This window comes from Gallinula chloropus (genome assembly GCF_964237585.1).
Source record: "Gallinula chloropus genome assembly, contig: HAP1_SCAFFOLD_493, whole genome shotgun sequence".
In the NCBI taxonomy this organism is placed as follows: Eukaryota; Metazoa; Chordata; class Aves; order Gruiformes; family Rallidae; genus Gallinula; species Gallinula chloropus.
In genome coordinates this window covers 1-21,889 of record NW_028168657.1, presented here as the reverse complement: position 1 = coordinate 21,889, position 21,889 = coordinate 1, and the positions used below count along the sequence as shown (strand labels likewise).

The following is a 21,889-nucleotide window of genomic DNA, read 5'->3' as shown; positions in this document are numbered from 1 at the left end:
GCGACCCCCCGTGCAACTGCGCGCAATAAACACACCTACTGTATAACTTTGGAGTCATAGAGTCGATTTCCGTACGTCATTTATGATCGTGATTCTATACCCTCAGCTCAATTCCTATACCACACTACATATATGATGGTGATTCTATACCCTCAGCTCAATTCCTATACCACACTAGATATATGATGGTGATTCTATACCCTCAGATCAATTCCTATACCACACTACATATATGATGGTGATTCTATACCCTCAGATCAATTCCTATACCACACTACATATATGATGGTGATTCTATACCCTCAGATCAATTCCTACACCACACTACATATATGATGATGATTCTATACCCTCAGATCAATTCCTATACCACACTACATATATGATGGTGATTCTATACCCTCAGATCAATTCCTATACCACACTACATATATGATGGTGATTCTATACCCTCAGATCAATTCCTATACCACACTACATATATGATGGTGATTCTATACCCTCAGATCAATTCCTATACCACACTACATATATGATGGTGATTCTATACCCTCAGATCAATTCCTATACCACACTACATATATGATGGTGATTCTATACCCTCAGATCAATTCCTATACCACACTACATGTATGATCATGATTCTATACCCTCAGATCAATTCCTATACCACACTACATGTATGATCGTGATTCTATACCCTCAGATCACCGCCCGACTTCATCCTCCACGCCCACCCCCAAACAGCCGCGCGCGGGCGCAGCGGGGGGGGAGTGGATGGGAATCCCTTCTTGGAGCTCATTTTAATATGAAGCAGGACAGTTTATGAATATTTATACGTATATGAGGTCACCTAATGATTGTTGGATGAGGATATGGTGTAAAAGTGATAAAGTTTAATTTGCCACACACCCTCCCCACCCCCTTTGCCTCACAACCTGTTCCCCCCCCCCATGTCCCTCCCCTCCCTGCTACAGTGTCAGGTCAAAGCTCCCACCCTCCCATTTGGAAAGACCCTGTTTTAAAACGTAGTTTTAAAGCTTTTATGTCCTGCCAGAGGCGGGAGGGAGAGGCAGGGGGGGGTGGTGGTGTGTGGGTGTGTGTGAGGCGCTGCCTGAAGGAGCCATTTCCAGCCCCATCCGCTCGCTCTGCGGGGCGAAGCCGCCCGCGGGGGGGGGAATTCCCCAGGGTACGGGGCATCGGTGCGGGACAGCGAGAGCTTCGCACCGAGGTGGGAAGCGTGGGGGGAAAGGCGGCGGTGAGAAGGGAGCGGGAGCCGCTTCCAGCCCCGTCCCTCGGCGGGACACAAGATGGCGACGCCTCACCTCAGCCGCCCTCCCTTTTCCCGCCTTCGCGCCGCGGTGCATGATGGGTAAAGGAGCCCTCCCGCCGGGGAGGCCGCCATTTTTCCGCCGGGAAAGGCGGGAAGAGGAAGGAGAAGGGGGGGGGGGGGAGAAGAGACAACCGGCCGCTCCAGCCGAGGGACGCGCAACGGCTTCAGCGCCGCCGCCGCCACGTAGGTAACGGGGGAGGGTGGAGGGAGTGGGGTCGGTGCCCGGTAACGGGGGAGGGCAGCGAGTGGGGGTTCGGGGGGAGGGGGGGGGGGCGGTGAGGTCGCCTGAGGAGAAGCTTCTCCCTCCCTCCACCCCCCCGCCCCCACTCCACAGTCCCGCCTTCCGTCTGCTGCCACCCGCTGATTGGCCGCCGCGGGGTGTTCGCTGCTGATTGGCGGCGAAGCCGCGAAGCGATTGGCCGGGAGGCACGTCCGTCTGTAGAAGGATCCTCCCCTTTAGCGGCGGCGCGCGGTCCTATTGGCCGGGTCGCGGCGCGGAGGGGTGATGGGAGTTGTAGTCCCGAGGCGCTGAGGCGATGGCGGTGGGTTCTCTCCCCCCCCAGCAGCGCCGAGCGGCTGTGGGCGCTAAACCCGGCCCTGACCCCGCCGTGCACCCCGCAGTCCCTCCGCCGGGGCCGGGAAGGCGGTCAGCTCCCCTTCCTGCCTCAGAAGGGAGCGATTTGAGGCCTGGGCGCCAACCCTCCTCCCTCCTCCTCCTCCTCAGGCCTCAACGGCCGGGCCCTTCTTGGTTTCCCTGAGGCGGAGCCCCCACCGCCGGCTCTTCCCCCTCCTCGCCAGGCTCGCTGACCGTCCGGCATGGCCCGTACCAAGCAAACGGCTCGGAAATCCACCGGTGGGAAGGCGCCGAGGAAGCAACTGGCCACTAAGGCCGCCAGGAAGAGCGCGCCTTCCACGGGGGGGGTGAAGAAGCCCCATCGCTACAGGTACTGGGGGGGTGGGGGGGGGGACAAACACCTCGCAACGGGCTCCCCAGGACAAACCCGGCTCTCACAGTGGTTGGGCATGAGCCCTGGTAGCCAGGAAGGTGGATGGGAGCCGTGGGAGGGGGTTGAGGATGATCCTCCCCTTCTGCTCTGCCTCACCGGGGGAATTGTGGCCGGTTCTGGGCTCCCCGGTGGAAAAAAGCCAGGGGTCTCCTGGAAAAGGAGTCCAGTGGAGGGATGTGAAGGGGATTAACAGCCTGGAGCATCGAACCGATGAGGAAAGGCTGTTCAGTCTGGAGAGAAGAAGACTGAGAGGGGGGGTGTGATCAGTGTTTATCAATTTCTGAAGGGTGGGACCCAGGGGGACATGGGCAGCCTCTTCTCAAGGGGTCTGTGGGGACAGGAGAAGGGGTGTTGGGCTCAAGCTGGAGCACAGGGAGTTCTGCACCCAAAGAGGGTGACAGAGCCCTGGGACAGGCTGCCCAGGGGGTGTGGAGTCTCCTTCTCTGGAGAGATTCCAGCCCCATCTAAACACTGACCTGTGTGCCCTGTCCTAGGGAGCTGCTTGGGCAGGGGGGTTGGACCCCATGAGCTCTGGAGGTCCCTTCCAGGGTTGGACCCCATGAGCTCTGGAGGTCCCCACAATTCAGTGACTGTTTAAATCCTGTTGAATCATTGAAATTCCCCCCTTCCTCCTCCTCCTCCTCCTCTTCCTCCTCAGACCAGGCACGGTGGCCTTACGGGAGATCCGGCGGTACCAGAAGTCTACGGAGCTGCTGATCCGCAAGCTGCCCTTCCAGCGCCTGGTGAGGGAGATCGCTCAAGACTTCAAAACCGACCTGCGCTTCCAGAGCGCCGCCATCGGCGCCCTGCAGGTGAGGGACACCCCAGCCCTTCCACCCCCATCCCACCCACCCCAAAACCTCCCCCTGAGAGTGGGATTCCCCTCCCCCACAAGGGGGTTACCGTCACCCAAAGTTGTTTGCCCTGCCCCCCAAATGGGTTTTGCCTCCCCCAGAATGATTTCCCTCCCCCCTAAAATGGGTGTTTACCCTCCCCCAGAATGATTTCCCTCCCCCCCAAAATGGGTGTTTACCCTCCCCCAGAATGATTTCCCCCCCCCAAAATGGGTGTTTACCCTCCCCCAGAATGATTTTGCCCCCCCAAAATGGGTCTTTACCCTCCCCAGAATGATTTTGCCCACCTCAAAATGGGTGTTTACCCTCCCCCAGAATGATTTTGCCATCCCCCCACCCCAAAAAATGGGTGTTTACCCTCCCCCACAATGATTTCCCCCCCAAAAATGGGTGTTTACCCTCCCCCAGAATGATTTTGCCCTCCTCCCCAAAAAGAAATGGGTGTTTACCCTCCCCCAGAATGATTTTCCCCCCAATATGGGTGTTTACCCTCCCCCAGAATGAGTTTGCCCCCCAAAATAGGTCTTTACCCTCCCCCAGAATGATTTCCCCCCCCAAAATAGGTCTTTACCCTCCCCAGAATGATTTTGCCCCCCCCAAAACGGGTCTTTACCCTCCCCCACAATTCTTCTACCCTCCCCTCCCCAAACCAAACCTCCACCCTCCCCATAATGACTCCTCCCTCCCCAAAAACCCCTTTGCCCCCTCCCCACAATGCCCCCTGCCCCCCCAGGAGGCCAGTGAAGCCTACCTCGTCGGCCTCTTCGAGGACACCAACCTCTGCGCCATCCACGCCAAGCGCGTCACCATCATGCCCAAGGACATCCAGCTGGCGCGGCGCATCCGCGGCGAGAGGGCTTAGGGCGGCCGGGGCGGTAGGAGAGACTTGGGCTGGGGTATATTTTTGGGGGGGGGGTGGGGGGGGTTTTGAAGGGGGTTTGGACACATGGAAGGGGTTCCTCCTACACCCCGCGGCTCAGGGGGAGTGATGTCAACAACAGGCGGCTTCCTTCTGAGGTTGGGGGGGTTGTTCTGACACCTTGTTTGCCTTTTATTTCCTCACTTTTCCCCCCTCTTTTTGTACACCTTTCTTCCTCCAACCCCCAAACAACCCCCAAACACCCCCCTACACCCCCCCTACACCCCTGAGTGGGGGTGGGAAGAGTTTTTGACAAAATCCCTGCTTTTCTACACTCAACTGGTCCAGTTTTTTGGGGTGGGGACAGGAGTTTTGGGGGGTTTTCCATAGGTTTTCCATAGCTGTGTGAACAGCTCCACTTCCTTTTCCAAGAGGGGGGTGTGTGTGTATATTGGGGGGGTGGGTGTTGGGATTTGGGGGGGGGAAGGGGAAGGGGGGTGGGGGGGTGTTCTCCCTGGCCACGTTTCCCCCCCTTGGTGCGTTCGAGCGTTGTACCGGCTGCGTTTCTCTCTTCTCCCCCCTCCCCAAATCCTCACCCCTTTCCCCCCCCCCCCCTCACCCACTTCCCACCGCGGTGGCAACGGAATAAAGCAACCCCATGGATGTCCCAGAGTATCCTCATTTCCTTCTTAATTAATCCCAGCCCCTCCCAGCTCCACCTTCTCCTTTATTAGAAATAAATCCCCTAAAAATTTGGGTGACTCTGGGGTGGGGAGCAGGGGGGGGGGGGTGAATTTGGGGTGCAGACAGAGGTGTTGGGTGCCTTTTTCCCTTCTTTTTAGGGGGGAAAAGGGGGGGATTTAGGGTTTGGGGTGTGTGGGGAGGGAGTGTGTGTGCGTGTGTAGGAAGGGTGGCTGGATTATTCCGACGTGATTATTCCTGACACCCCGGGGTTAAATTTAGAGCTGAGACAACAACCCCCCCACCCACAACCCCCCTACCCCGCCTTCCCCTCACCCTGAGCCACCCTAATCGGGATTAGGGGGCCACAGGGCAGGGCAGGCACCTGAGGACGGGGTGTCCTCCCCCCCAAAACAGGACAGGAGGGGGGCAGCCCTCCCCTCAAAACCCCAGCAAGACACAATCCCACGAGGAATTTCCCTTAAAAACATGGATTTTGGGGAGGGGGGTGTGGGTGTTGCTCCTCAAACCGCCACACCGGGCTGGAGGGGGTGTCAAATACACTCCAGTGTCTTCTTATTTTCTAGAGTTTTCTAGAAACATGGATACAAAGATGGATCCAGGTGGTTTTCCAGGAGAAATCCACGGATAAATAGCCACGATTTCACCCTAAAACCTGGTGGTTCAGCCCAGAGACCCCACGGTACGGAGCTGCTCCCGTGTGGAGCTCAGTTATTCTGGGAGCAGCCAGCCTTTAATCCAGGTAGTGGGGATTCCAATCCAAGCAGAGGGAATTTCAGTCCAGGTAGTGGGAATTTCAGTCTGGGTAGTAGGGATTCTAACCCAGGTAGTGGGAATTCTAGTCCAAGCAGAGGGAATTTCAGTCTGGGTAGTAGGGATTCTAACCTAGGTAGTGGGAATTCCAGTCCAGGTAGTGGGAATTCCAGTCCAGGTAGTGGGAATTCTAGTCCAAGCAGAGGGAATTCCAGTCCAGGTAGTGGGAATTCCAATCCAGGTAGTGGGAATTCTAGTCCAAGCAGAGGGAATTCCAGTCCAGGTAGTGGGAATTCCAATCCAGGTAGTGGGAATTCTAGTCCAAGCAGAGGGAATTTCAGTCCAGGTAGTGGGAATTTCAGTCTGGGTAGTAGGGATTCTAACCCAGGTAGTGGGAATTCTAGTCCAAGCAGAGGGAATTTCAGCCCAGGTAGTGGGAATTTCAGTCTGGGTAGTAGGGATTTTAACCCAGGTAGTAGGAATTTCAGTCCAAGTAGTGGGAATTCTAATCCAAGCAGAGGGAATTTCAGTCCGGGTAGTAGGAATTTCAGTCTGGGTAGTAGGGATTCTAACCCAGGTAGTGGGAATTCTAGTCCAAGCAGAGGGAATTTCAGTCTGGGTAGTGGGAATTTCAGTCTGGGTAGTAGGGATTCTAACCTAGGTAGTGGGAATTTCAGTCCAGGTAGTGGGAATTCTAGTCCAAGCAGAGGGAATTCTAGTCCAGGTAGTGGGAATTTCAGTCTGGGTAGTAGGGATTCTAACCCAGGTAGTGGGAATTCTAGTCCAAGCAGAGGGAATTTCAGTCTGGGTAGTGGGAATTTCAGTCTGGGTAGTAGGGATTCTAACCTAGGTAGTGGGAATTTCAGTCCAGGTAGTGGGGATTTCAATCCAAGCAGAGGGAATTCCAATCCAGGTAGTGGGAATTCCAGTCTGGGTAGTAGGGATTCTAACCCAGGCAGTGGGAATTTCAGTCCAGGTAGTGGGGATTTCAATCCAAGCAGAGGGAATTCCAATCCAGGTAGTGGGAATTCCAGTCTGGGTAGTAGGGATTCTAACCCAGGTAGTAGGAATTTCAGTCCAAGTAGTGGGAATTCTAGTCCAAGCAGAGGGAATTTCAGTCTGGGTAGTGGGAATTTCAGTCTGGGTAGTAGGGATTCTAACCTAGGTAGTGGGAATTCCAGTCCAGGTAATGGGAATTCTAATCCAAGCAGAGGGAATTCCAATCCAGGTAGTGGGAATTTCAGTCCAAGCAGAGGGAATTCCAATCCAGGTAGTGGGAATTTCAATCCAAGCAGAAGGAATTCTAATCCAGGTAGTGGGAATTCCAGTCTGGGTAGTAGGGATTCTAACCCAGGCAGTGGGAATTTCAGTCCAGGTAGTAGGAATTCCAGTCCAGGTAATGGGAATTCTAATCCAAGCAGAGGGAATTCTAATCCAGATACTGGGAATTTCAGTCTGGGTAGTAGGAATTTCAGTCCAAGTAGAGGGAATTCTAGTCCAAGCAGAGGGAATTCTAGTCCAGGTAGTGGGAATTTCAGTCCAAGCAGAGGGAATTCCAATCCAGGCAGTGGGAATTCCAGTCTGGGTAGTAGGGATTCCAACCCCAGCACAGGTAAAACTTTAATCCCAGTAATTCCCCCGGGCAGCTTTTCCGCCAGGAATGGGAGCGGGGAGGGGTGGTGGGAGCCCCCTTTTTGCCCACACCCCTCTCCCCAAAACACCCAGCTGCACTTTTGGGGCCGCTTTCCCTCTTTTCCCACCCCCCCCCCCCCACCCCCAATTTGTTCAGGTTTAATTAAGGAATTAGGATTAAACTTAATGATGGGGGGTGTAGCCCCCGCGGTCGGGATCACCTCCCCAACACCATGGGGTGTTTTTTGGGGGGGTGGGACACCTCCCAGACCTCCCCCACACCAGTCACTGGCTGCATCTGTGCTGCCTGGGCACCTCCCCACCCCCCTTTGTGCCCCCCCCCCCTCACCCCCACCCCACCCCCCCCCCTCCAAACCCTGGCACAGGGATTAGGGTTAATCAGCCCCAAATCCCCACGTCTGAAAAACAAACTAATCATCCCGATTTCCACACTCTCCTCCCAGCTGCTCAGTGGCTGATGGGGCTGGGGGGAGGGGGGGACACACACTAGGGGTTTGGGGGGGGTTCCTGTAGGATTTTGGGGGGTCCCCACTGGGATTTAGTGCTGGGATCCTATAGGATTTGTAGGGTTTCCATTGAGATGGGGGGGGGATGTGTTGGTTTAGGGAGCCAGCCCGGGGTTGGGGGTGGGGTAGGGGGTGGGGGGGCCCAGTGTGAGACAGTGGGGAGCAGGAACACCCCCCCACCCCAAAAAGGCTGTGCCCAGGTTGGGGGTCCCCGTGTCCCCGTCCCCACGTGTCCTCCCCGTCCCTGGAGCTCAGACATGGCAGCTGTCCCTGGGATTAGCTCAGGGCCACCCCCACCCCCACTCAAAGGGACACGAGACCCCCCCCACCCCCCAAAGTGACCCCAGGGAGGGGCTGGGAGCTGCGCTGTGCCTGCCTTCGTTAGCCCTAACGAGCTGGCAGCCTGTGGCATCGCCAAATTACCCGGCCTCAATCACCACTGGTGGATAATTAGGGGTGTTGGGGTTGGTTACCACAGGGCAAGGGGGGGGGGGGGGGGTGAAGAGAAACCCAGGGACACCCCCATTGGGGTGGGGGGGGAGTTAATTAATTCTCATCACCCCTCCCCATTAACGAGCTGAGTCGGGAAGGGGGTCCCAGCCACCCCGCTCCCCTCTTTGGGGGCACCCCAACCCCCCTTTCCAAGGGGACAGTGGGGTGGGGGTGGGGGGTGGGGGGTGGGATGAGCGTTAATTGCCGGCAGCGGGTGGATTAGCCCCGGGCTGGGGCCAATGTCACCCCCCCGGGGGATTAGTGGCAGCGCGGTGACGGGTGACATCACGCCGGGTCCTACTTAAATCTCCCCCCGCCGCGGGGACGCCTTCCCCGCTGCCGCCGCCACCGCTGCCGCCGTCACCGCCGCCAGGTAGGCGCTGGGATGGAGCTGGGGGGTGTGTGGGGGGACACACAACACGACGCTGCATTTCGGGGTGAGCTGCACCCTGGGGGCGGTCGGGGTGTTTTGGGGTGGTTGGTGGGGGACACAAACCAATCATGTCCCCCCTGGCTTGGGGGACAAGCCACCGGCGCTGTCCTTTGGCGTGAGGATGGCGCAGCTGGCCCTGGGTAGGTGTCATCTGGCTTGGGGACAAGCCACCGGCGCTGTGCCCGGCTTGGGGATGTGGCCACCAGCCCCGTGGTGACATCCCCTGGCTTGGGGATGCTGTCCCCAGCTTGGGGACGTGGCCACCAGCCCCATGGGTGGTGAAGAAGCCCCTGGCACTGTCCCTGGCTTGGGGACATGGCCACCAGCCCCGCGGTGACATCCCCTGGCTTGGGGATGCTGTCCCCAGCTTGGGAATGTGGCCACCAGCCCCATGGGATGTCCCTTGGGTGGTGAAGAAGCCACCGGCGCTGTCCTCAGCTCAGGGACAGGCTTCCCAGCCCCGTGGTGATGTCCCCTGGCTTGGGGACAAGCCACCAGTGCTGTCCCTGGCTTGGGGACGTGGTCACCAGCCCCATGGGTGGTGAAGAAGCCCCTGGCGCTGTCCCCAGCTCGGGGACAGGCTTCCCAGCCCCGTGGTGATGTCCCCTGGCTTGGGGACAAGCCACCAGCGCTGTCCCCGGCTCGGGGACGTGGCCACCAGCCCCATGGGTGGTGAAGAAGCCACCGGCGCTGTCCCTGGTTTGGGGATGTGGCCACCAGCCCCATGGGTGGTGAAGAAGCCCCTGGCGCTGTCCCCAGCTCGGGGACGTGGTCACCAGCCCCATGGGTGGTGAAGAAGCCCCTGGCGCTGTCCCTGGTTTGGGGACGTGGCCACCAGCCCCATGGGATGCCCCATGGGTGGTGAAGAAGCCACCAGCGCTGTCCCCAGCTCGGGGACAGGCTTCCCAGCCCTGTGGTGACGTCCCCTGGCTCGGGGACAAGCTGCTGGCTCTGTCCCCTGCCGCTTCCAGGCGTCCGGGGTCACCAGCCACCAGCTCCCTCCCCGGCCAGGGGACCGGGGGACCGGCCTGGTTTGGCTGCCCCCCGCCTTGGGGACAGCAGTCGGGGTGACATCCCGAGGGATCCCTGTCCCCGGCGGAGTCCCTCACGTCCCCGAGGGGTCCCCAGTGCCAACCGTGTCCCTTTGTCCCCCGGCAGCGCAGCCCCTGCACATCCCGCCCGGAGCTTGGGGCACCGCGGGGCGCACAGGTAGGACCGGGAGGGATCCGGTGCCGGGACATGGTGCGCGGGGCCGGATGAGCTGGGCTGGGATGGGCTGTGCTCTGCCATGTGTGTTGTGCCATGTGCCATGTGCCATGCCGTGTGCCATGCCGTGTGCCATGCCGTGCTATGTGCCATGCCATGTGCCATGCCGTGTGCCATGCCGTGTGCTATGCTGTGCCATATGCCATGCTGTGCCATGGGCCATGCCATGGGCCATGCCATGTTCCATGGGCCATGCCGTGCCATGTGCCGTGCCGTGCTGTGCCATGCCTTGTTGTGCTGTTGTGCCATGCTGTGCCATGTGCCATGCTGTGCCATGTGCCGTGCCATGGGCCGTTGCCATGCCATGCCATGTGCCGTGCCATGGGCCGTGCCGTGTGCCATGCCGTGTGCCATGCTGTGCCATGTGCCATGCCATGCCGTGCCATGCCATATTGTGCTGTGTGGTGCTGTGCCATGCCATGTGCTGTGCCGTGCCATGTGCCATGCTGTGCCATGGGCCATGCCATGGGCCATGCCATGTGCCATGCCATGCCATGGGCTGTGCCATGCTGTGCCATGCCGTGTTGTGCTGTGTTGTGCTGTGCCATGCCATGTGCCATGCCATGCCATGCTGTGTTGTGCCGTGTTGTGCTGTGCCATGCCATGTACCATGCCGTGCCATGTTGTGCTGTATTGTGCTGTGCCATACCATGCCGTGCCATGCCATGCCATGCTGTGTTGTGCCGTGCCATGTGCCGTGCTGTGCCATGCTGTGCTGTGTTGTGCTGTGCCATATCGTGCCGTGTGCCGTGCTGTGCCGTGCCATGTCGTGCTGTGCCGTGCCATGCCATGCCATGCCATGCTGTGCTGTGCCATGTTGTGCTATGTTGTGCTGTGCCATATTGTGCCATGTGCCATGTTGTGCTGTGCCATGCCATGCCGTGTTGTGCTGTGCCACACCATGTGCCACGCCGTGCCATGTGCCATGCCGTGCCATGCTGTGCCGTGCCATGCTGTGCCGTGCCATGCCATGTTATGCCATACTCAGTCATTGCCATGCCGTGCACCGTCGTGCCGTGCAGCACCGTGCCGGTTGTGACCCCCACCACCTACCCCTCACAGCCGGCGCCCAGCCCACCTCGGCAGCGCCGGGGCCCGGCGCGGAGCGTCCCGCCTGGAGCATGATGTCCTACATCAAGCAGCCCCACTACGCCGTCAACGGGCTGAGCCTGGCCGGGCCCGGCATGGACCTGCTGCACTCCGCCGTCGGATACCCCGGTGAGCAACAACCCCCCCTAAATCCCCCCTAAATCCCATCCCGGGTGGGCGCAGGGTGGTGGTGTTCCCATAAGGACGTATCCCCACCCTCCCGCCGTAGCCACGCCGCGGAAGCAGCGCCGGGAGCGCACCACCTTCACCCGGGCGCAGCTGGACATCCTGGAGGCTCTCTTCGCCAAAACCCGCTACCCCGACATCTTCATGCGTGAGGAGGTGGCCCTGAAAATCAACCTGCCCGAGTCCCGCGTCCAGGTGAGCCCCAGGTTTGGTGGTGGGTGGTGGTGGTGGTGGTGGGGGGTGTCTCTTGGGAAAGGGGTGGGTGGGGGGCTCATCGCGTCCACCCCGTGCCTCAGTTTCCCCACTCCCGCAGGTGTGGTTCAAGAACCGCCGCGCCAAGTGCCGGCAGCAGCAGCAGCAGAGCAGCGGCCAAGCCAAGGCTCGTCCCGCCAAGAAGAAGAACTCCCCGGCGCGCGACGCCGGCGCTGAAGCCGCGACAGCCGGGCCGTACAGCCCCCCGCCCACCGCTCCCGCCGGCACCCCGAGTTCCGCCACCACCGGCGCCACCGTCTCCATTTGGAGCCCGGCCTCCATCTCACCCGTTCCAGACCCCTTGGCTTCTTCGGCCACGCCGGGGTTACCGCGCTCGGCGCCTTTCGCCAGCACCTACAGCCAAGCCGCCGGCTACGGCCAAGGCTACGCCAGCTCGGCCGCTTATTTCGGCGGCCTGGACTGCAGCTCGTACCTCTCGCCCATGCACCCGCAGCTGGGGGCCCCCGGCGCCGCGCTCAGCCCCCTGGCAGCCCCCACCATGGGCGCCCACCTGGCTCCCTCGCCCGCTGGTTTGGCGGGGCAGGGATACGGCGCCGCCGGCTTGGGATTCGGCACCGTCGACTGCCTGGATTACAAGGACCAGGCGACCTCCTGGAAGCTCAACTTCAACGCCGCCGACTGCCTGGACTACAAGGACCAGAGCTCCTGGAAATTCCAGGTCTTGTGAGGGGGAGATGGACCCCCCCACACACCCCCTGCTCCCAGCAGCGCCCGAGACCACCCCCCTCCCTGCCGCCTCTGTGCCACGTGATGCCGGAACACGGGTACCGAGAGTCATCCCGGCACTGGGAATCCCCACACGGAGCATCCCTGGGGCAAGGACCGGATCCTCGCCGTGGGATGTCTGCGCGGCACGGAGCGTCTCCAGCACGGCCTCGGTGGCACGGAGCATCCTCGTGGCGTGGCACGGAGTGTCCCCATGGCACGGAGTGTCCCCATGGCACAGACTGTCCCCACGGCAAGGAGTGTCCCCATGGCACAGAGTGTCCCAAGGGCAGAACATCCTTGTGGTGTGGCACAGTGTCCCCATGGCACAGACTGTCCCCATGGCACGGAGTGTCCCTGTGGCACGGAGAGTCCCCATGGCAGAACATCCCCATGGTGTGGCACAGACTGTCCCTATGGCACAGAGTGTCCCCATGGCATGGAGTGTCCCCATGGCACAACATCCTCGTGGTGTGGCACGGACTGTCCCTGTGGCACAGTGTCCCCATGGCACAGACTGTCCCCATGGCACGGAGTGTCCCCGTGGCAGAACATCCCTGTGGTATGGCAAAGACTGTCCCCGTGGCACAGAGTGTCCCCATGGCACAGAGTGTCCCTGTGGCACGGAGTGTCCCCATGGCAGAACATCCTCGTGGTGTGGCACGGACTGTCCCTGTGGCACAGTGTCCCCGTGGCATGGAGTGTCCCCATGGCACAACATCCTCGTGGTGTGGCACAGAGTGTCCCGATGGCACAGACTGTCCCCATGGCACGGAGTGTCCCCATGGCAGAACATCCTCATGGTGTTGGCACAGTGTCCCCACGGCACAGAGTGTCCCCATGGCACGGAGTGTCCCCACACCATGGAGCATCCTCATGGTGTTGGCACGGTGTCCCCATGGCACAGAGTGTCCCCACAGCACGGTGTCCCTGTGTCACGGTGTCCCCACAGCACAGACTGTCCCCATGGCACAGAGCATCCTCGTGGTGTTGGCACGGTGTCCCCATGGCACAGAGTGTCCCTGTGGCACGGAGTGTCCCCTTGGCAGAACATCCTCATGGTGTGACATGGAGTGTCCCCATGGCATAACATCCTTGTGGCGTGGCAAAGACTGTCCCCATGGCACAGAGCATCCTCGTGGTGTGGCACAATGTCCCCATGGCACAGAGTGTCCCCATGGCACAGGGTGTCCCCGTGTCACGGTGTCCCCATGTCACGATGTCCCCATGGCACAGGGTGTCCCCGTGGCACAGAGTGTCCCTGTGCCACGGTGTCCCCATGGCACAGGGTGTCCCCATGGCACAGGGTGTCCCCGTGTCACAGTGTCCCCATGGCACAGGGTGTCCCCATGGCACAGAGCATCCTCATGGTGTGGCACAGTGTCCCCGTGTCACGGTGTCCCCATGGCACAGGGTGTCCCCGTGGCACAGAGTGTCCCCATGGCACAGAGTGTCCCCATGCCATGGTGTCCCCATGGCACAGAGTGTCCCCACGGCACAGGGTGTCCCCGTGCCACGGACCACCCACACACCACCGACTACTCCAGCAGCATATGGCACCCCCGAGCCTGGGGCACCCCCGTGGGCTGCACAGCGGGGTGGGACCCCGTTCCAGCCACCACTGGGAGCGTCACCACCCCTCCCACCGTGTGTGTCCCCCCATCTCCCCCCCCCCAGGCCAGACACCCCCCCACACACACATCTCCCCCTGTTTCCCTGCCCCCCCCCCCCCCTCCCCAGCCCCCCCTTAGCTGCGTCTTTGCCCCCCCAGGGGAAGGAAGAAACCCCCCAAAACCGAGTCAATAATAAAGAACCACCCCAAAGTGGAGAAGTTGAGGGGGGGTCTCATGTTTCCCCCCCCCTCCTCATTAACGGGGGGGCTGCTAACAAAGGACCCTGGGCTTGCAGAGGGGGGGGGTGGAGTGGGGGGGAACCCCTCAAATTGGGGTTTCTGGACTCCCCCTCCTTGTCTCCCTCCCCAGCATCCAGGGGCAGGGGGGCCCCAGATGGGGTGGGGGGGTGGGGGTGGGGGTCCCGGCCCCCTGTTTTGCCCCCCTCCCCTCAATTCCCCCTCTCCCCCCCCCCCCCATGGTTATTTTTACTGATCTAATTTAGCAAATGGGGCGGCTCCGAATTAGAGGGATTAGGGGCTGGGTGACGAATTGCTGGGCAATGGTGGGTGACAGCTGCCCCCGCGGGGGTCCCTGCGCCCCCCAGGGACCCCCCGCACCCCTCCCCAAGACCCTGCACCCCCCCGAGACCCTGCACCCCCCAGGGACCCCCGTGCCCCTCCCCGAGACTCTGCACCCCCCAGGGACCCCCCGCGCCCCTCCCTGAGACCCTGCACCCCCCAGGGACCCCTGCACCCCTCTCCGAGACCCTGCACCCCCCCTGAGACCCTGCACCCCCCAGGGACCCCCGTGCCCCTCCCCGAGACTCTGCACCCCCCAGGGACCCCCCGCGCCCCTCCCCGAGACCCTGCACCCCCCCTGAGACCCTGCACCCCCCAGGGACCCCCCCCACCCCCCAAGGTCCCCTGCACCCCTCCCCAAGACCCTGCACCCTTCCCCAAGACCCTGCACCCCCCAGGGACCCCCACACCCCTCCCCAAGACCCTGCACCCCCCAAGGTCCCCTGCACCCTTCCCTGAGACCCTGCACCCCCCAGGGACCCCTGCACCCCTCCCCAAGACCCTGCACCCCCCAAGGTCCCCTGCACCCTTCCCTGAGACCCTGCACCCCCCAGGGACCCTACACCCCCCAGGGACCCTACACCCCCCAAGGTCCCCCGTGCCCCTCCCCGAGACCCTGCACCCCCCCTGAGACCCTGCACCCCCCAAGGTCCCCTGCACCCCTCCCCAAGACCCTGCACCCCCCCTGAGACCCTGCACCCTCCAGGGACCCCTGCACCCCTCCCTGAGACCCTGCACCCCCCCAAGGTCCCCTGCACCCCCCAGGGACCCCCCGCACCCCTCCCCAAGACCCTGCACCCCCCAAGGTCCCCCGCACCCCTCCCCAAGACCCTGCACCCCTCCCCGAGACCCTGCACCCCCCAGGGACCCCTGAACCCCTCCCCGAGACCCTGCACCCCCCCCAGAGACCCCCCACACCCCTCCCTGAGACCCTGCACCCCCCCAAGGTCCCCTGCACCCCCCAGGGACACCCCACACCCCTCCCTGAGACCCTGCACCCCCCAGGGACCCCTGCACCCCTCCCCGAGACCCTGCACCCCCCAGGGACCCCCCGCGCCCCTCCCCGAGACCCTGCACCCCCCAGGGACCCCCCGCACCCCTCCCCAAGACCCTGCACCCCCCCGATACTCTGTCCCTGAGGGTGCTGGGGGGCGGTCCTGAGCGGGGGTCCCTGCACAAGGGGGTCCCTTGGAGGGGGGGGGGGTACATGGGGGTCCCTGGAGGGGGGGGTACATGGGGGTCCCTGGATGGGGGGTGGGGAGGGGGGGTGGTCCTGGCACACGGGGGTCCCTGAGGGTGCTGGGGAGGGGGGTTCCTGAGGGGGTCCCAGCACAAGGGGGTCCCTGGAGGGGGGGGGGGTACATGGGGGTCCCTGAATGGGGGGTGGGGAGGGGGGGTTGGTCCTGGCACATGGAGGTCCCTGAGGGTGCTGCGGGGGGGGGGGAACCTGAGGGTGTTTGAGGGGGGTCCCTGCACAAGGGGGTCCCTGGAGGGGGTGTACATGGGGGTCCCTGGATGGGGGGTGGGGAGGGGGGGGTGGTCCTGGCACATGGAGGTCCCTGAGGGTGTTTGAGGGGGTCCCTGCACAAGGGGGTCCCTGGAGGGGGTGTACATGGGGGTCCCTGGATGGGGGGTGGGGAGGGGGGGGTGGTCCTGGCACATGGAGGTCCCTGAGGGTGGGGGGGGGGGCGGGGGGTCCCTGCCCACCCCTCCCCGGGCTCTGCCGGGCAGATGGAGCCTAATCCGGGCTGAGCCGGGGGGGTTGGGGGGGGGGGACACGGTGGGGGGGGGGGGGGGTCTGGGAAGAGGGTTAAGCCCGGTTTAACGGCCCTAATGAGGGGGATAAGGAGGGCGGCGCTGCCAGGGGTTGGGGGGGGGGGCGTGGGGGGGGCACCCTGCGGTTCCCCACCCCCCCCAACCCCCCCCCAAACCCCCCCCCCCGCAGGACGCGTCGGGGCCGGTGCGGACGCCACGCGGCGTGGGGACGCGCTGGCACGCGGACCCCCCCCCCCCCAACCCCCCCCCCACCCCCCCCTCCCTGGGCCAGGAGGGAACCCAAAACTTCATCCCCACCCCCCCACCCCCCACACACCCCGGGATGGGCCCATAAAAGCAGCGAGCGGAGCCCAGTGCGTCCCAGTGCGTCCCAGTGCGTCCCAGTGCGTCCCAGTGCTCATCCCAGTGCGTCCCAGTGCTCATCCCGGTGCTGCTCCCGCTGCATCCCAGCGTGTCCTGGTGCATCCCAGTCCTCCCACTGCATCCCAGTGCATCCCGGTACATCCCAGCGCAGCTCCTGGTACATCCCAGTGCATCCCGGTACATCCCAGTGCAGCTCCTGGTACATCCCAGTGCATCCTGGTTCATCCCAGCGCAGCTCCTGGTTCATCCCAGTGCTGCTCCAGTCCAGCCCCCCCACTATGTCCCAGTTGCTGCTGCTGGTGCTGCTGGTGCAGATGGAAGTTGGTGAGTTGAGGGGGGGGATGGGATTTGGGGGTGGGGTCCCCATTCAGGGCTGGGCTGAGCCCTGATGGGCTCGTGACATGTGTGTGTGTGTCCCAGCAGGTGCCAAGGCGGAGGCAGTGGGGGGGGCTGGAGGGGGCACCCTGGGGGGGGCTGGGGGGGGGACCCTGGAGGGGTCCCTGGTCCAGCCCCTCGACCACTTCGACCGCCTGGAGCCGGGGGAGTTGAGACAGGTGGGGGTGGGGGTGTGGGGGTGACACACACGCGTGTCACACGGGAGCACACGCGTGTCACACGGGAGCACACGCGTGTGCGGCCTGACAGACCCCCCCATCCCCACCCCCCCCGTTCCGCAGCGGTACTGGATCAACCGGGAATTCTGGCGGGAGCCGGACGGACCCGTCTTCCTGCTGCTGGGGGGAGAGGGGGGGATGTCGGCGGCGATGCTGAGCAGGGGTAGGGATGGGATGGGATGGGATGGGATGGGATGGGATGGGATGGGATGGGGAATGGATGGGGATGGGATGGGATGGGATGGGGATGGGGATGGGGATGGGATGGGGATGGGATGGAATGGGGATGGGATGGGATGGGATGGGATGGGATGGGATGGGATGGGATGGGATGGGATGGGGATGGGATGGGATGGGGATGGGATGGGATGGGGATGGGATGGGGATGGGATGGGATGGGATGGGATGGGATGGGGATGGGATGGGGATGGGATGGGATGGGATGGGATGGGATGGGATGGGGAATGGATGGGGATGGGGATGGGGATGGGATGGGGATGGGATGGGGATGGGGATGGGATGGGGATGGGATGGGGATGGGATGGGGATGGGGATGGGGATGGGGATGGGATGGGGATGGGATGGGGATGGGATGGGGATGGGATGGGATGGGATGGGATGGGATGGGATGGGGATGGGATGGGGATGGGATGGGGATGGGATGGGATGGGATGGGATGGGGAATGGATGGGGATGGGGATGGGGATGGGATGGGGATGGGGATGAGATGGGGATGGAGATGGGATGGGGATGGGATGGGATGGGATGGGATGGGATGGGGATGGGATGGGATGGGGATGGGATGGGGATGGGGATGGGGATGAGATGGGGATGGAGATGGGATGGGGATGGGATGGGATGGGATGGGGATGGGGATGGGATGGGATGGGGATGGGGATGGGGATGGGGATGGGGATGGGATGGGATGGGGATTGGGGATGGTGGGGAGGATGGGGATGGGGATGGGATGGGATGGGGATGGGGATGGGGATGGGATGGGATGGGATGGGATGGGGATGGGATGGGGATGGGATGGGATGGGGATGGGATGGGGATAGGGATGGGGATGGGATGGGATGGGATGGGATGGGATGGGATGGGATGGGGATGGGATGGGGATGGGGATGGGGATGGGATGGGATGGGGATGGGGATGGGGATGGGGATGGGGATGGGATGGGATGGATGGGATGGGGATGGGGATGGGGATGGGGGGGATGGGATGGGATGGGATGGGATGGGATGGGATGGGGATGGGATGGGATGGGGATGGGGATGGGGATGGGGATGGGGATGGGGACGGGATGGGATGGGATTGGTATGGGGATGGGATGGGATAGGGACGGGATGGGGATGGGATGGGATGGGATGGGGATGGGGATGGGATGGGGATGGGATGGATGGGGATGGGGATGGTGGATGGGATGGGATGGGGATGGGGATGGGGATGGGATGGGGATGGGATGGGATGGGATGGGGATGGGGATGGGGATGGGATGGGATGGGGATGGGATGGGGATGGGGATGGGGATGGGGATGGGGATGGGATGGGGATGAGGATGGGGATGGGATGGGATGGGGATGGGGATGGGGATGGGGATGGGGATGGGGATGGGATGGGATGGGATGGATGGGGATGGGGATGGGGATGGGATGGGGATGGGGATGGGGATGGGGATGGGGATGGGATGGGATGGGGATGGGATGGGGATGGGATGGGGATGGGATGGGATGGGGATGGGGATGGGATGGGGATGGGATGGGGATGGGGATGGGATGGGATGAGATGGGATGGGGATGGGGATGGGGATGGGATTGGGATGGGGATGGATGGGATGGGATGGGAGGGATGGGATGTGGGATGGGATGGGGATGGGATGGATGGATGGCAATGGGATGAGATGGGATGGGATTGGGATGGGATGGGGATGAGGTAAAGCATGAGGACCTGCCATGCCCTGTCCGTGCCGGTGCCGGTGCCCAGGCCACGTGCCGGCGCTGGGCCGGGCGCCCGGGGCGCTGCTGGCGGCGCTGGAGCATCGATTCTACGGGGGCAGCCGGGGGCCGGGCGGGGGTCCCGCCCTGCGCTTCCTCTCCAGCCAACAGGCGTGAGTGCTGGGGACAGGGGAGGGGGACACACAGTCACCCACCCCCCTGGCAGACAACCCCCCCCCCCCCCCTTCCCTGTCCCCACCTCCAGCCTGGCCGACCTGGCTGCCTTCCGGCTCCACGTCACGAGCGCGTGGGGTCTCAGCCCCAACCACACCTGGGTCTGCTTCGGGGGGTCCTACGCCGGCGCCCTGGCCGCCTGGGCACGCCTCAAGGTGGGACAAGACCCCCCCACTCCTCCCCCCCCTTCCCCTTCCCCCTCCCAAGGGGTTGTTGGGGTGGGTGGGCACCTGAGGCTGACATAACCCCCCCCCCCCCACCCCGTGCCTCAGTTTCCCCACTTGATCTCAGCCGCCGTCGCCTCATCCGCTCCCATCCGAGCTCAGGTTGACTTCACTGGATACAACCATGTGAGACCCCCACCCTGGACCCCCCCCCCCAAACAACCCCTGGGGCAGCATTAACCCCCCCACCCACCCACCCCCCACCCCAAATCTCTCCCCTCAGGTTGTGTCCTCTGCCCTCTCCAGCCCCATCATTGGGGGGTCACCAGAGGTGGGTCCAATGCGGGGGTGTTGGGGTGTTGGGGAGGGGGTCATAGGACCCCCACACACACCCTTCACCCCTTGGCCACGGCAGTGCCGGCGCGCGGTGGCCTCGGCCTTCGCGGCGCTGGACGCGGCTTTGCGGGGCCGGCGCTTGGCCGAGCTGTGCCGGGATTTTTCCTGCTGCCGGATCCCACGGGAACCAGGAGACCGGGAGGTGCTGGCGGAGAACCTGGCCGACATCTTCGGGGCGGCGGCGCAGTACAACGGCGGCGCCGGCTCGGTGGCCGCCCTGTGCCGCGCCATGGCCGACGCGCGCCGCGGCGCCCCGTACCGACGCCTCGTGGCGCTCAATAAGGTTTGGGGATGGGTCTGAGATGAGGAGGGGGGTTGTACCCCACCCCCATCCCCAAATTCATCCTCTTACCCCCCTCCCCAGGCCTCTCTGAGGAAGGGGGGCCTGCGCTGCACCCCCAGCTCGCGGCGCGCGGCGGTGCGGGAGCTGCGGCGGCCCAGCGCCGCCAACGCGCCCCGGCTCTGGCTCTTCCAAACCTGCACCGAGTTTGGCTTCTGTGAGCCTGGGGATGGGTTATGGTGGGGTGGGGGATGCTGTGGGTTTGGGAGGGGGTGGGTATAGCCCTGGTGTGACCCCCACACCCCACCCCACCCCGCAGACCCCAGCTGCCGCGACGCCGCCTGCCCCTTCTCCCGCTTCCAGACGCTGCGGGCGCAGCTCAGGCTCTGCGCCGACGTCTTCGGCATCGCGCCGGCGCGTGTCCGGGCCGCCGTCGCCTTCACCAACGCCTTCTACGGGGCAGCGCGGCGCCGAGACCACCGCGTGCTCTTTGTTAATGGTGCGGGGAGCGGGGGGAGGGGGGGGGATGGGGAGACGCGCGGCGCGGCGTGGGGGTGGTGGCGTGGCATGGCACGGTGTGGTGTGGCAAAGCGTGGCGCAGCGTGGCACGGCACATGGCAGCACATGGTGGCACGGCACACGGCAGCACGGCACATGGTGGCACAGCACATGGTGGCACATGGTCGCACATGGTGGCACATGGTGGCACAGCATGGCTTGGCACACAGCAGCATGGCACATGGTGGCACATGGTGGCACATGGTGGCACAGTACATGGCGGCACAGCATGGCACAGCACGGCACAGCACGGCACATGGTGGCACATGGTGGCACCTGGTGGCACAGCATGGCACGGCACATGGCAGCATGGTACACGGTGGCACATGGTGACACAGCACATGGCAACACGGCACGTGGTGGCACATGGTGGCACATGGTAACACGTGGTGTCATGGGACATGGTGGCACAGCATGGCATGGCATATGGTGGCATGGCACACGGCAGCATGGCACATGGTGGCACAGCATGGCACAGCACATGGTGCCATGGCACATGGTGGCACATGGTGGCATGGGACACAGCAGCATGGCACATGGTGGCACAGCATGGCACGGCACATGGTGGCACATGGTGGCATGGGACACGGCAGCATGGCACATGGCTGCACGGCACATGGCGGCACATGGCGGCACATGGCGGCACATGGTGGCACGGCACACAGAAAAATGGCACATGGTGGCACGTGGTGTCATGGCACAAGGTGGCACATGGCGGCACAGCACATGGAGGCACATGGTGGCACATGGCACATGGTGGTGCACAGCATGGCACAGCACGTGGTGTCATGGCACAGGGTGGTACAGCATGCATGGCACATGGTGGCATGGCACACAGCAGCATGGCACATGGTGGCACATGGTGGCACATGGTGTCATGGCACAGGGTGGTACAGCATGGCACATGGTGCCACGGCACATGGTGGCACATGACAGCACAGCACATGGCACATGGTGGCACATGGTGGCACATGGTGTCACGGCACACAGCGGCATGGCATGGCATGGTGACGTGCGGCACAGCACAGGGTGGGGAGGGGGTGACACCTCACAGCACCATGACGCGGTGACGCGGTGTTTCAGGGCCCCACGGTGCCTCTGGGGTCCCGCAGTGTGTTTGGGGCCCCACGGTGTTTCGGGGCCCCCGCGGTGTTTCGGGGTCCCGCGGTGCCTCTGGGGTCCCGCAGTGTTTCGGGGGTCCCGCGTGGTTTTGGGGCCCCGTGGCGGCTCTGGGGTCCCGCGGCGGCTCTGGGGCCCCCACGGTGTTT

The 21,889-nt window shown here is 63.1% G+C and overlaps 3 protein-coding genes across 6 annotated transcripts; all 3 read left to right on the top strand.

The window, feature by feature from the left end:
* The first annotated feature begins 1,398 nt into the window (after window positions 1–1,398).
* LOC311204272 (histone H3.3A) lies at window positions 1,399–4,715 on the top strand. 4 transcript variants are annotated; one of them, XM_084280721.1, is made up of 4 exons: window positions 1,399–1,516; window positions 2,132–2,277; window positions 2,999–3,152; window positions 3,928–4,715. In XM_084280721.1, exons 2-4 carry the CDS (start codon window positions 2,150–2,152, stop codon window positions 4,054–4,056), a joined length of 411 nt encoding a protein of 136 aa, XP_084136847.1. In that variant the 5' UTR covers window positions 1,399–1,516; window positions 2,132–2,149; the 3' UTR covers window positions 4,057–4,715. The 4 variants fall into 4 exon arrangements, with proteins under 4 accessions (XP_084136847.1, XP_084136845.1, XP_084136846.1 ...); XM_084280719.1 differs by having other exon boundaries at window positions 1,403–1,516; window positions 2,058–2,277; XM_084280720.1 differs by having other exon boundaries at window positions 1,421–1,520; window positions 2,058–2,277.
* Window positions 4,716–10,979: 6,264 nt separating this feature from the next.
* LOC311204273 (homeobox protein otx5-like) lies at window positions 10,980–12,073 on the top strand (the record flags this gene model as incomplete). Its single annotated transcript, XM_084280723.1, has 3 exons — window positions 10,980–11,076; window positions 11,177–11,328; window positions 11,447–12,073. 3 exons carry the CDS (start codon window positions 10,980–10,982, stop codon window positions 12,071–12,073), a joined length of 876 nt encoding a protein of 291 aa, XP_084136849.1.
* Window positions 12,074–16,719: 4,646 nt separating this feature from the next.
* On the top strand, window positions 16,720–20,562 carry PRSS16 (serine protease 16; the record flags this gene model as incomplete). The annotated part of the gene is made up of 10 exons (XM_084280726.1): window positions 16,720–16,765; window positions 16,865–16,995; window positions 17,119–17,218; window positions 19,039–19,162; window positions 19,255–19,378; window positions 19,496–19,573; window positions 19,671–19,718; window positions 19,803–20,066; window positions 20,148–20,280; window positions 20,383–20,562. Coding segments are annotated over 10 exons (1,228 nt in total), but the record flags the coding sequence as incomplete, so codon positions are not given.
* Between the last annotated feature and the right edge of the window lie 1,327 nt (window positions 20,563–21,889).